This window comes from Nicotiana tabacum, chromosome 17 (assembly GCF_000715075.1).
Source record: "Nicotiana tabacum cultivar K326 chromosome 17, ASM71507v2, whole genome shotgun sequence".
Taxonomy (NCBI): Eukaryota; Viridiplantae; Streptophyta; class Magnoliopsida; order Solanales; family Solanaceae; genus Nicotiana; species Nicotiana tabacum.
The window spans coordinates 77,199,419-77,213,421 of NC_134096.1; the positions used below are offsets into that span (position 1 = coordinate 77,199,419).

The following is a 14,003-nucleotide window of genomic DNA, read 5'->3' on the forward strand; positions in this document are numbered from 1 at the left end:
TTAGTCATAACTTTGATGAGAGAAAGGATATTCATGCAAAGAAGGATTAGAAGCAACATGAATCATTAAGGCCATCAAAAAAGATGCACGACAATGGAAGAAGGAGAAGAAGGCACAAGGTTTTGATGAGAAAAATATGTAAACAACAAATGAATGTCATCACATCTCTATTTATAAAAATTTGGGCATCAAAACCAAGAGATTATGCCATCATTACTTGGCACTGGAATCGAAACGGCAGCCCCAACTGACAGTCGCACGGAAAACGACGTAAAGCATCGGAAAAATGCGCCATATTACGCATGATGTCATGACGTCATTCTAATCCAGAAATGACGTAACCCCGAAAGTTGCAGCTCACGAAAGTCCACGTTATGAGTTCGTCCTAAACTTAACTGCCCAATCCACTCTCCCACTTTTCTCGACCAAAACCAACAAAATTCACTCATCGAGGTCGTATGAGGACAACCTCAATAAGCGGAGGGACTAACTGTATAAGGCAAAATCTATTGCCGAGCATTTAGAGCGAGATAGTATCGAAGGGAAGAGTCAATCGATGTCGATCGGGAAACAACGAAGCTCATGGTCGGGATGTCAACAATGACCGAGGTCGAGCTTTGTGAAAAGGGCTGTAACGGCTAGTTGTTAGAATAGTATAATAGAGAGAATATTCAAAAGAATATTTTGGGCACATGTACTATTAGGGTTTTTAGGGCTATGTCCCATATAAATAGGAAAAAAGATAAAGAAATAGGGCATGTGATATTCACTGGAGAAGCACATACTTCTGATAAAGATTCTCTCTCTTGTAAAAGATACAAAGATTACTTTTTCATCAAGATTCTTGTTCATATTATTTCACACTTTTTCATCAGATCCGAGAATAGTTCAAACATTCTAGGATTTGTCTGTCACTCATCATTATCAGGAAGAATAATCATCTAGTTCATTCATTATTGGGTGAACCACTTCTCCTATTTACTTAAATGCTATTTATTGTTATTCATTACTAATTACTCCTCTATTATTGCTCATACCTTTTGAAATATTTAATGTATGTTATTGTGAGTCTCCCACTAGATTTGTTCCACATTATCCACATGTTCAGAATTAGCATTTAGAGACATAATTAATTAATCATTAACTATGTTTAACCCATTATTACTTAAATATAATAGTTTTAACCAAAAGTTATATTTTTTTGTCAAACAAAATGCACTTGATCTTTTGTGACTAAAACCATGATCGACTAAATATACATTCCCATTTTATTTCATTTTAGTATGAAATATTGGTATAGATAAATGGAGTATTTCTTTAATTAACGATAGCTGATCCAGGTTTTGGCCTGGTCAAACTCATGTAAACTTTGTCGAACTGGGTGCTGGCCTCATGTCTCACCGGTAGCCTAACAGCAGACAATTAATTCCAATTAGTGTGTGGTCTCATACAGAGGTCACACACTAAGTACACTGACTCACTACTTTTTATCGGCCAATAACTCTACTCACACCTGCCCTCATCTTCACACACAATACAGAACACTCCACTCAATTTCTCTCTGAAAATACATGCACATAAAACACCTGCACTTTTTCGGCAGATCTAATGAGGGTAATTGCTCTAGCATTGGGTGGATCAGCGAATGAATTGTTATCAGTGGTTATCCATTTTGGGTTTTGTAAACAATTGGTTTACCTTGCTCCATCCATCTCAGATGGGCATAACAATGTTGTTGGATGGTGAGTTACTGGGAAAAAAAAATGATATTGGTGATATCCTTATATAGATAAGACGCTTTATGCATGCTGTCCGCTAAGAATTATTTGATTCCAAGAAAATAGACGGACAACACAGAAAGCTAAACCTTGAAAGCATTTTGCTTTTGTTTTTAACTCCAAAGCATTTTATTTTTCCTTTCTTGACATGGCTGTTGAAACCTTGCTTAAAATTGTTCCACCGGTTATGTGAAAATTAATTTTATTTTTTGGTATGCGACAGATATAAGTCCTCTTTTGGACAAGTCGGATCATCCAAATATGGCTCAAGATGAACGTGCTGCTCAAGTTGTTAGGGAATTAGATCTGGCTTGTAGAGAAGCTGGATTCTTTTACGTGGTAACTATTCTTCTCCTGCTAATTTTTCTTTCTATTGATGTTATTGGTGGTCCTAATTGCAGCCTAGTTTTTATATCTATTGAATTTACAATATTGGGGAAAATAGTGTGCTGTCACTGTGAAAGAAGCTAAGCTTCTCCTGAGCTTTAAGTAATTTTTGGATCTTTCGTAATTTTAACTGTTAACTCTCTGTATTAGAGAAACTAATATTGTTGTGGCACTAGTGTCCATTTGACCTCTTTCTGTTCTCTGTTTCTCATTTTTCCAGACAGGCCATGGTATTCCTCAGATTAGAAGCATTAAACATGAATATTTTCATCAACCTTATGAGGATAAACTCAAGATCAAACTTTCTGCCGAAACTGGATACAGGTTTATTCCGGTCATTAACCAATATCTTAAATTCAACATATTATCTTAACTAATGATTGCTTATATATCTTGAATGCAGAGGATATCAAAGAATTGGAGAGAATATAACCAAAGGCACACCTGATATGCATGAAGCAATTGATGTAGGCTATACTAATTACTTATGGTTTATATATTGCAGAAAATAAGTGTACCACTTGTTGTATATTGGTTTTTACAAAGCTTTCTTGGGTTTTTTTCACCATTTCACCTGTAAGCCCGTGCTTATACTATAATCGTTTCTTATTCTGGCCCAGTTGCGTACTATCTCTACTGATACTATTTCTTTGAGCTTCTCTTTTACTCTACCATTTAAAGTTTTGGATTGGACAATTAGAATTTTTTGCACGTTATGCATTATGTAGCTGTTCGCCATTATTAGCTAACTACTTGGAGGTTTTAAAGTGTGTGCTCCAGTTTTGATGTTTTGTAAAACTGGAACTGATTGAATTATAGGATATTCTAGACATATAAATATGCAGTCTTTGGATCTAAGAAAGGCAACATCAAACTTGTATGGAGCAAACGATATGCACTGGCAAACTGTTAATGCAAGAAAGAATATGCCTGTCGTATTTATCTCATTAAAGTAGCCATTAGTTAAAACAAAAGGACAACTATTTTCTGCTGAAAGCCTCATCTTGATCATATCTTCTGTGTAGAGTTTGTGCGTGCATATTAGAAAAAGAGAGTTTTTAAACAATGTATAGATTGTAACGTTATTCCTATTTACCCTCTACCACTTGGGATTGGGGCTCGTTCCCTTTTACGTGAGGTCTTGTTTCAATTATTTGGGTTTCTGGATCAACTATGAACTTTATAGTTAATTCATTCACATATTAAGCTCTTCTAAAAAATGAGAAAATTTTATTTTTTCTGTTAAAGAACATTCTTCAACTATAGACAACATATCTGCTCGTTGCAATGGCATAGATGTGAACTCCTCTCAATATCAGTTTCTGTGTGCACATATGTCTTGATACAACTTTTGTATGAATGCTTTGTTTAATAATTATTATGTAATTATACACTTTCTGTTACTTTGTCATCTTTGATGTTCTTCTCTTTCTATCTTGTTTGTTGGTTACAGTGCTATAGAGAAGTTAAACATAGGATGTATGGAGATCTTGGAGAAGTTATGCAAGGATCCAACATACGGTAGGTTAACAAGTTACTTATAATGCATGGTCTTTGCACTAACCCCCTCCTTTGTTTCCCTTTGTACATCTTAAAACCCTTGTCATTTCTTACCCTTTGTTTATGATACTGACTGTTAAATGACGAGTTTCGATTTTGTTGTTTCTTCATTTTGTTTTGGTCTACATGTGGTTTTCATATGCAGGTCAAGTAGCCCTCCAAATTTCAAGCAGTTAGTGGAGGAGTATGTTGACCATTGCACAGTTGCCTTGCTCTATTGCATACTCTTTTGACATTTTCGCAGTGCCTATACTGATAAAGATTTTCTACATGGAAGTGACAAGAAATTGGTGAACTTTTGTATTATACTGCTGACAGATATATCACGAAAGATAATGAGGGAAATTGCTATGGCATTGGGTGGATCAGCGGATGAAATGGAGGGTGAAATAGTTGGTGATCCGTTTTGCGTCTTGCGAATAAATGGCTACCCTGCTGCGTCTATTTCAAATGGACATGAGGGAAAAAAGAAGGAAGGAAGGTTGCATTCTCTCGAAAGAGATTATTAATTTGACCAGTCAAGTTTCTGGGAAAAATGCTATTTGAATTTTACGATTGTCTTTCTATCAATCATAACAAAATCACCTCCATCTGTAACTTTTTTTTATAAAGATGTATCCACTGTTGTCTAGACTACGATCCGATTTCAGTAGAATCTGTAACTCTAAAGACCAATATAGAGTATCCAATTATTGGATATTTTCATCTGCATAGCAAGATAGTGAAGGATCCAGGGCGGAAAGTTCTTTTTTCTTGTAAAGATATTTAACTACATCAGAGCTATAGCGCCACTACAACGTTAGAATAATATGGGAAGCATCTAGAACTTCACAGCTGTGAGCTGTGTCATGGAAAAGCAATGAGAATGTAGTGAAATATAGACATGTTAGAACAACAAAAAGGAAAAGAAAAAAATATAGTAATTTCCTTGTGTAATAACTAAGCAAGCCTTAGTCTAAGCTTAACCATAACACCGTTTTTTTTTTTGCAAAATGGCATGCCAAGTTAAAACTTGAAAGAGAGGGCACAATTCCTCCTTCCAAGTTTTACAACTTGAAGCAGGCATTAGCGCAATACATGGAAAGTAGAAAAACCGTAGGAATTTCAATAAGACAACAATATACTTGAAAAAGATTCCATTCGTATCTTTTGCTAACACTCATCATTTTTGGAGCATCTCACGTACAATCACGTCACCTCTGCAAAGTGCAAACCAACTCACGTGCTTGTGCAGTCTCCCTTCGCAGTTGCACAATGTCATTTCATTTTCACACACAGGAGCAAGTAGAGATGATTTTTTGCTGATATTTTCTTCTACCAAAGCATGTTTTCCCCTTGTCAATGATAGACGATTACAGTGAAAAGAATTAATTTGCACTTGATGTTTTATGTTTTGTAGTATTTAATTATAAACGCATGATGTGTGTGCACTTGAACTTTTGTGACTAAACCATGATCGACTAATATATATTTTTATTTTAGTATAAATATCGGTATAGATAAATATTTCTTTTGATGATAGCTGATCCTGGTTTTAATCAAACTCATGTAAACTTTGTTGAACTGGGTGCTGGCCTCATGTCTCACCAGTAGCCTAACAGCACACAATTAATTCCAATTGGTGTGTGGCCTCATACAGAGGTTACACACTAAGTACACTGACTCACTACTTTTTATTGGCCTCACACCTGCACTCATCTTCACACAATACAGAACACTCCACTCAATTTCTCTCTGAAAATACATGCACATAAAACACCTGCACTTTTTCGGCAGATGAATTGCTCTAGCATTGGGTGGATCAGTGAATGAATTGTTATAAGTGGTGATCCATTTGGGTTTTGTAAACAATTGGTTTACCCTGCTCCATCCATCTTAGATATCACTCATTAGAAAAGAGATACATCCAATATCAATTTATCATTTAATAACATTGTTAGCCTTATAATGTCCATCTCAGAAATAGATGCGACAGGGTACAATTGTGAGCATAACCCAAAATGGATCGCCACTTTTAAGAATTATATTCCTTTGTTCGGATTTTGTTACTTTCTTTGATAGTTACCGAGGACGATTGGCTTCCAAGTCCTTAATTAAAGCATGCTTACTCCCCAGATTTACCTTGCAAAGCCTCATCTTACACCTGTGTTTTATACGGCTGAATCTTTGATGAAATAAATTTTGGGCTTTGTTTCACTATTAATCATTTTGAGTTGTTTTAAGGTGAGAAAGAAATCGGTCAAGTGGATATTAGCACTACTAATTCCTGGTACATTTGTGTGCAATATAGGAGATATGTTGAAGGTAATATTTTACTTTGTAACTTTTGCATAATTTTTTCCCCCCTGTTAAAGTTGTTCTTTTCTGCTGGCTATTGATAGATCTTATCAAACGGAAGTTATGAATCAACCTTGCACTGGGTCATCAATAACTCTCCTAAATATCGTGTTTGTGTGGCCTACTTTTACGAGGTTTAAGAGCCGGTTTGGACATAAAAAAAAATTTCACTTCTTTCCTAAAAATTTTCACTTTTTTTTTTAAATCAGTGTTTGGCCATAAAATTTTTAATTTTCACTCGAAGATGTTGAAAAATTGCAAAAAGCTGTTTTTCAAAATTTTCACTCAAATCACTCACAAAATTTCAAAAACAACCAAAAATAATATTCATGTCCAAACACAAACTCTAATTTTCAAATATCATTTTCACTTGAAATTTTTTTTTATTTTTTTTTGGAATTTTACAATTCTTATGTCCACAACGCCCACTAAGTCTTACTTTCTTTTTCTATTGTGACAATTGAAGTAAAAGAATGATGGTATGTGTTGAGGTTAGTTTATGATAATCAATTGTATGTGTTTTATTATCTGTATAGCTCAACTTTGATGCTGCAATAGAGTCGCTGGATGTGTGTTTACAAAAGACCGATGACACCAAAAATTTTGAAGGAACCGTTTATGTAAAGCATTTGGTCAGCAAATTCATCACCAATTTTCTGATGTAGAATTTGAGCTAAGTCATTACTCTGTATTTCATTCCTCTTTTGTTGGTTTAAATAGTGTTTACCTTTAAAAATAGATAACAATTGAATTTATACGCAATTTTAAGGATATGTAGACTAATTCAATACAAGTGATTAATGGCGTAAGATAAGCAGATAAAAGATAGAGTAAATAGCCAAACCAATGATGATAGTGATTCCGGGCTCGGTTAAAGGCTTAACAAGAAACCTGCCTTCGGTTCCGAGCCAACACTTATGAAGAACTTATGAACAAAAATAAGAACTTTGAATAATTTTTAGAAACAGAGAGAACAAAAGTATATTGCCTTGGTGTGCCTAATGAATAATCAGCTTCCCTTTTATAAGTAGGGGAGTTTTACCCTAAGTATAATTCTATTCTAAGAAAGGTAAAAATCTTCCTTTTCGCTAATCACTGATCCATCGCCGATACAGACCGAGATTCACGCCGTGATATCCGGTTGGATACGAATATCACGGCCCTCTGTTAATCGTGCGCGACAGTTTGGTAATGCTCTCCGAGGTAGTGGAACTCGAACCGGACCCGGGGGGCATGGTCTAGATGGTTCCGAGGACAGGTATTTTTGTGATGACCCAAAATATCATTTTTAATTTTAATAATTAATTTTGTATTTTAAGACCTTGAAAAGCACTATTTATCATTCCTCGACTTGCGTGTGCAGTCCATAAAATTTTTCGAAAAGTTTTCAGGTGAAAATGGATTAAAATGTGAATTAGAGCTTTAAAACTCAACTGAGTTGACTTTGGTCAACATTTTGAGCAAACTGACTCGGATCAGTATTTTGACAGTTCCGATAGGTCTGTATCGTGATTTGGGACTTAGGCGTATGCCCGAAATCAAATTCTGAGGTCCCTAGCCCGAGATATGAAATTTTGATGAAAAATTTAAAGTTTAAGTTCAAATAGTGACCGGATATCGAATTATGTGAAAATGACCCCGGAATAGAATTTTGATGATTCCAATAGCTCCGTATGGTAATTTTGGACTTAGGAGCGTGATCAGAATTTTATTTGAAAGTCCGTAGTGGAATTAGGCTTGAAATGCCGAAAGTTGAATTTTTGGGAAGTTTGACCGAGGGGTTGACTTTTTGATATCGGGGTCGAAATCCAATTCTGAAAATTTTTATAGCTCCGTTATATCATTTATGACTTGCGTGCAAAATTTGAGGTCAATTGGACTGGATTTGATAGGTTCCGGTATTGTTTGTAGAAATTAAAATTTCAAAATTCATAGATTTTGATTTGAGGTGCGATTAATGGTTTTGATATTGTTTGATGTGGTTTGAAGCCTCGGCTAAGTTCGTATTGTATTTTGAGACATGTTGGAATAATTGGTTAAGGTCCCGAAGGTCTCGGGTGGAATTCGGAAGGTAAACAGAATGGATTGCGGACAAAGAAGGTTGCTGGAAATTTGCAGAAATTTCGCCAGAAATTTCTGGTATGTGGAGCCAACTTTGGAAGCTTATATCTCGTAATTCATAAGGAATCGGAAAATTTTCAAAACATGAAAGTTGTATTCATTTGTTTCTAGTTTCCAGAAAGTTAAACCATTTATTATTTGGACATTTGTACAGAAAGTTATGATTGATTGAATAAAGGCTGGCAAAGCAGTTTCGCCAGAAATTCTGATACATGGAGCCAACTTTGGAAGCTTATATCTCGCAATTCATAAGGAATCAGAAATGTTGCAAAACATTAAAGTTGTAGTCGGTTGATTCTAGTTTCCATAAAGTTAAACCATTTATCATTTGGACATTTGTACATAAAGTTATGATCAATTGAAGGAAGGCTGGTAGAGCAGTTTCTGGTGGACTTTTAGTGACGAAAAATGGACTTTTAGTGACGGATTGACATAAATTTAAGGACCAAAAATGGTCATTTCATTTATTTCGTTTTGGATTTTTGGAGCACGGTTCTTGGGTGATTTTTGGGCGATTTTCACGGGAAAACATTAGGGTAAGTGTTCCTTATCCTATATTGATTATATTTCATGATTCCATACTCATTTACATCATGAATCCATGAATTTATGGAGGAAAAATTAAGATTTTTGCAAAATCTTCCAAAAATGAAATTTTAAGATTTTGGAGGTCGAGTTGTTATCGGATTTTGATAAAATTGGTATGGGTGGACTCGTAATTGAATGAGTTGTCGGATTTTGTAAGTTTCGCCGGATTCCGAGATGTGGGCCCCACGGATAAATTTTGAGCTAATTTCGAATTTTAATGAAAATGTAATATTTTCTTATGAAATTGATTACTATAATTTTTGTTGACTGTATCGAATTAATTATGACTAGATATGAGTCGATCGGAGTCGAAAAATCGAGGAAAAAACATAATACTTGGTTAAATTGGAGCAAGTCGAGGTAAGTGACTTGTCTAACTTTGTGTTGGAGAAATTTTCCCTAGAATTGATATTAATGTGATTACTGAAATGTGTTAAAAGTCGTGTACACGAGGTGACGAGTGTGTACACGGGCTAAATGTGAAATATTATATTTTTAAATTGTGTAGATCATTGTCGCGCATTTATTAAATTATTTTATCTTGTTATATTCTTCATCATTGATCTGTGATATATATTTAAAATTTGTTTGCCTTTTTCCTGCTAATTATTTTACCTATTTAATTGAAACTTGATTTCTTTCATACTGTGCATTATTTGAAGGTTGATTTTCTTTAAATTAAATATTATTAATATAAAGTATTTGACATTTTTAAATTTTGATATTGAAGCAACGTATTAAAAATTTGGAATATTATTTTCCTGAATTATTTATTCTTGAATATTTTCGTGAGATTCTTTTTCGTGAAAAATTAAAATATTGGGCACTTGAGGTGCAAATCGTGACATATTGTGATATTGATACGCATGCGGTGGTATAAGGTCTGGGTGTTGAAACGCATGCGGTGAGACACCTCTTTTTTCCCGCGAGGGATATAGGATAGGGGAGTTTTTCCAAATTAAGTGACATTAATCGAAATGAGATTATTTATTTATCCAGAGTCTCCACTTGGAATAATTTATAGTGTCCCAAGTCACCGGTTTGTTTTAAATCCCAAATCGAGGAAATTTGACTCTATTTATGGTCTGCGAATATAGAAGACCGGGTAAAGAATTCTGTTAACCCAGGAGAAGGTGTGAGGCACTCCCGAATTCCGTGGTTTTAGCACGGTCGCTCAATTATTAATAATTGCCCTAATTATCTCATTCATTACATGCTTAAAACCTTTTATGCATCATTTTACCTTTTACCTCTTTTAATTATTTATGGAATTATTTTGAACAAGTCGCGATGTCGTGCATTCGTTGATTTTGTACATATTGTAAATCGCACCACGTGAAACGCACCCGCGATATACAACATGTTTATTATTATTATTTGAAGTTATGATCGGGTCACATGAAATGCACACCCGAATTGGGGGTTATGTATCGTGACTATGCCATGGGAACTGTACCCATAGTCACGATGATTTATTTACGTGCCTAAAGTAAACTGCGATATTCATCATTCTTCCTAAACTTTGAGATTATTGTAAAGCCAAGAATTATGAAAATTATTGTGGATAAGATGTGTGTGGCTTAGTTGTTGAAATTATAAGAATCATTTACACTATGTAGTTTCCATTTGCATCTTAATAGTTTAACGGTTAATGTAACAAATGAATACACTAATTTTGATAACTATGTAAACTCAAAGGAAAACAATGCACTTATTCAATAATCTTTTATATAAAAAAAAAGTAAAGCAAAAGCATTTGTCATTGGGCAACTACAACACATGTAGAACCATATCGTGTGACGTTTCCACTTTTGACAATAATTGCTTAATGAATGCAGAAATTCTTTACTAGCATTTTCAGTATTCAACTTGGACATTGCATCTGGATTTGGATTAAGAATCTGCAGTATGCATCAAACAATTCTTTCAAGTTCTATGTGATTATCTTTGCAGTAAGCTAGCAAATCAGACTCGTGAAACTCTACTCTATCATCATATATTGGTTCCATTGTCATTGTCAACAGTACCCTTATTTCTTGTCAAATAATAGAAGGTTCTCAACTTAGACACAGGTACCAACTAATCAAAGATAGAAAATACTTTATGGGAACTAAACGCAGTGGTGCAAAATCCATAACAACGAAGAAAGACAATATCAAAATGCTAGCAAACAGAAAGCTGACCTTTAAATGAACAGAAGCTTTGAAATTTGTTTAAATATTGAATTTCTCTGAATACATCGAGGAAGAGAGTACCGATATAACTCAAACACTACCCGAATCACCAACTAAACGGAAAGATCGAACCGGGGACCTCGACGATAACCTCAATTCAACGGCGCAAAAAACCTCCATTGAAACTCCATAGCTTTTAAAACCGGATTTCCAGCCAGATTCGTCACCTTCCGTCGCAGCAGTAACAAATAATTGGGAAGAAGACGGAGGAGGAGGAGGAGGAGCAGTAGCCGTCGCCGGTTTTTGGCTGAGCTCGTCGGCGATGAGGCGAGACAGAAAATAAGAGGGGGCTTTTTGAGGGGAGGCGACTGCCTCTTTTCTATGTTTATGTGTGTGTGTATCTTTAATTTTGAGGGAAAGAATGATGAAGTTCTAAAGGGGAGGTGAAGCGCTGATGATGTCTCAAAACAGAAGGAGCAAGCAACAACTAGGTTAGGAGTTTTCCTCTCTATGATCTGTGTACAGTGAGTGTCATTTTTGTAAAAAAATCAATTATGCGGTAAAGATGAGGTGTGGGCGCATCGGCTAGGTTCATGTGAATTAGCTTAGGGTTTTTGGATGTTAATTTGGTTTTTATATGATAGTGGGGAGTGAGTATTGGCCTTTGGATGAAAGTAGATCAATGGCTATGATTAAGGGAGGGGTTTGATGGGTGAGAAAAGGATTTGGGCTAAAAGGGATTGGGAAGGATAGGCCTTTGTCTTGCTGGGCCACCAAAATACGAAAATAAGCTCCCAATTGGCCCAAATTCAATTCTTACTCATTGAACAAAAAATAAAAATAAAAATACTAATACTATCAAAATATACTAATTAATACAAAACATATTTTTTTGGTATTTTCAAATAATAATAATAATAATAATATCTTTCTAAAAATACCTAATACCTAAATTAAATAGAGAAAATAAAACTATTTTTGTATTTTTCAATTTTTGTGCTTTAAAAAAATAGAATTAAAATTAATAATAAAATAAAATCCTAATGAAATAAAATCAAATAAATATTCTAAAAAATACTAGGACTATTAAAGGTAATTCTAATGTGTGGGTCAAAAATTACGTGCTTACAGGTGGCTTGATACGCGTGGCTAGTAGGGGTGACTATTAGAAGTCATGCAGTGTGATAAGGGTGGCTAAAACGCGAGATGTTATTTCGGGAAAAAAAAATATTTTCTTTAAATAAATTGTGAAGGCTCCCGCGGTGAGATAAGGAAATGAGATATTGTGAATTTGTTTATGATTTGGGACTACGAGGCGGTACCTCGGGAGTGCCCTTATTGATATTGATTTATGGCCGCAGTTGCCTTTGATTATTGTTGTGATTTTCTTAAAGTCTAAAAGAATTCTGTTTTGTTTCCACGAGGTAATTATTTGCCATTATTTGATGTAATTAAATGTGACATACTACTTGATTAATTTCTATTGTCATTTTATCTTATAATATTGTTTAAATATTTTACCATGCCATTATTTATTCTCCAGTAGGGCCTGACCTGACCTCGTCACTACTTTACCGAGGTTAGGCTTGGCACTTACTGGGTACCGCTGTGGTGTACTCATACTATGCTTCTGCACATCCTTTTGTGCAGATCCAGGTACATCTTATCAGACCACGTATCAGTACACTAGCTGTACGAGGAGACTTCGAGGTATATCTGCCAGCATCCGCAGACTCCGGAGTCCCCTTCTATCTTACTATGTTATCTTCCTTATTTGCTTTAGACTCTGATATATAGAGACATAGAGAATAAATTCTTAGAAGCTTGTGACTTATTTCTACCGGGTTTTGGGAGTTGAAATTGTTTGAATTGTAGTTTATTTATTTTAGATATTTATTATTATTATTCTGCATTGATAGGCTTACCTAGTCTTAGAGACTAGGTGCCATCACGACATCCTACGGAGGGAATTTGGGGTCGTGACAGTTTTGCCCGAGCCTTGACACGAGAGGCTCCTGGCCTCGATTCCGACACCTTGCAGCCATGTCCTTGCCTCGTTTGCTTCACCGGAAAATCGGGATACTCATTAGCCTCGGTTTTACCCGTACACAGATAGTCCCCTCGTTTCTCAGAGAGTAGGTTTGCCGAAACGATAGATGCTCTCCAGTTCCTTCCTTCGTACGTTACGACGAAGGAGCCAAAACGTCCCATCAGTCATGTCGTTATGACTTCGGACATGTGTCAACCATTGGCTGGTTGCCTCCGAATGCGAAGCATCGCCTACTTCCTTATAAAAGCCTTTATCCCTTATTGTTTTTCCACTTTTTAGACAAGCTTTTACCTTCGAACTTTCCGACTATCATCAACTTCTTTCACATCTTCATACCTTCATCCTTTGATCTTCAAATCTTCATAATTATTCTTAGATTTTTGCCCGAATCTTCTTAAATTCTTCATATTCTGATGTTCAGTGTTTAAGCTTGTTCTTCCAAACCTCCATACTTCTTTTTCAAATCTTCAAATATTACGAGCCAACAATGGATAAAACTTCCAAATCAGTTCCCCAAAAGGTTGCCTCTTCGTCTTCCCAACCGGCCGTTGGTACTGAGGCGGTCGATCCCGAAATAGTTATCCTCGAGACGGTTGCTCTCGATGTGGCTGCCACCGAGTCCGCAGCCGCCGAACCGGCTCCCGAGCCCCCTTTGAAAGCATTTATTCCCGAGGGTTGTTCTATTGCAGATGACTTCAAGGTTGAAAACCCCTTGTCCAAGCAGGACCAGGGTGAGGGAGCACCAAGGTACATATGCTTCGTGACCGAAGACGTCCTTCCCGTGGTCCGTGAGGACTGTAACTGGGAAGGTAAGAACGTGGTAGTCCCCGGGCCTAAGGATTCCATTACTATACACGTGGAGGGTTAATTAAGTGTTTGCACTTATCCCTTCACATTGGGCCTGGTGGACCCGATTATTTTGGATTTTTGCAAAAGGTACGAAGTGTGCCTCGGGAAAATCCGCGCGTCCATATGGAGGTCTCCGAGCTATTTTTTAGGGCGGCCGTA

At 35.9% G+C, this 14,003-nt stretch overlaps 1 protein-coding gene across 1 annotated transcript; it reads left to right on the plus strand.

The window, feature by feature from the left end:
* The first annotated feature begins 1,431 nt into the window (after window positions 1-1,431).
* LOC107793557 (homoarginine-6-hydroxylase 2-ODD-C23) lies at window positions 1,432-11,409 on the plus strand. Its single transcript, XM_016615935.2, has 6 exons — window positions 1,432-1,742; window positions 2,002-2,117; window positions 2,386-2,489; window positions 2,569-2,632; window positions 3,619-3,686; window positions 3,871-11,409. Exons 1-6 carry the CDS (start codon window positions 1,646-1,648, stop codon window positions 3,956-3,958), a joined length of 537 nt encoding a protein of 178 aa, XP_016471421.1. The 5' UTR covers window positions 1,432-1,645; the 3' UTR covers window positions 3,959-11,409.
* Window positions 11,410-14,003: the final 2,594 nt, after the last annotated feature.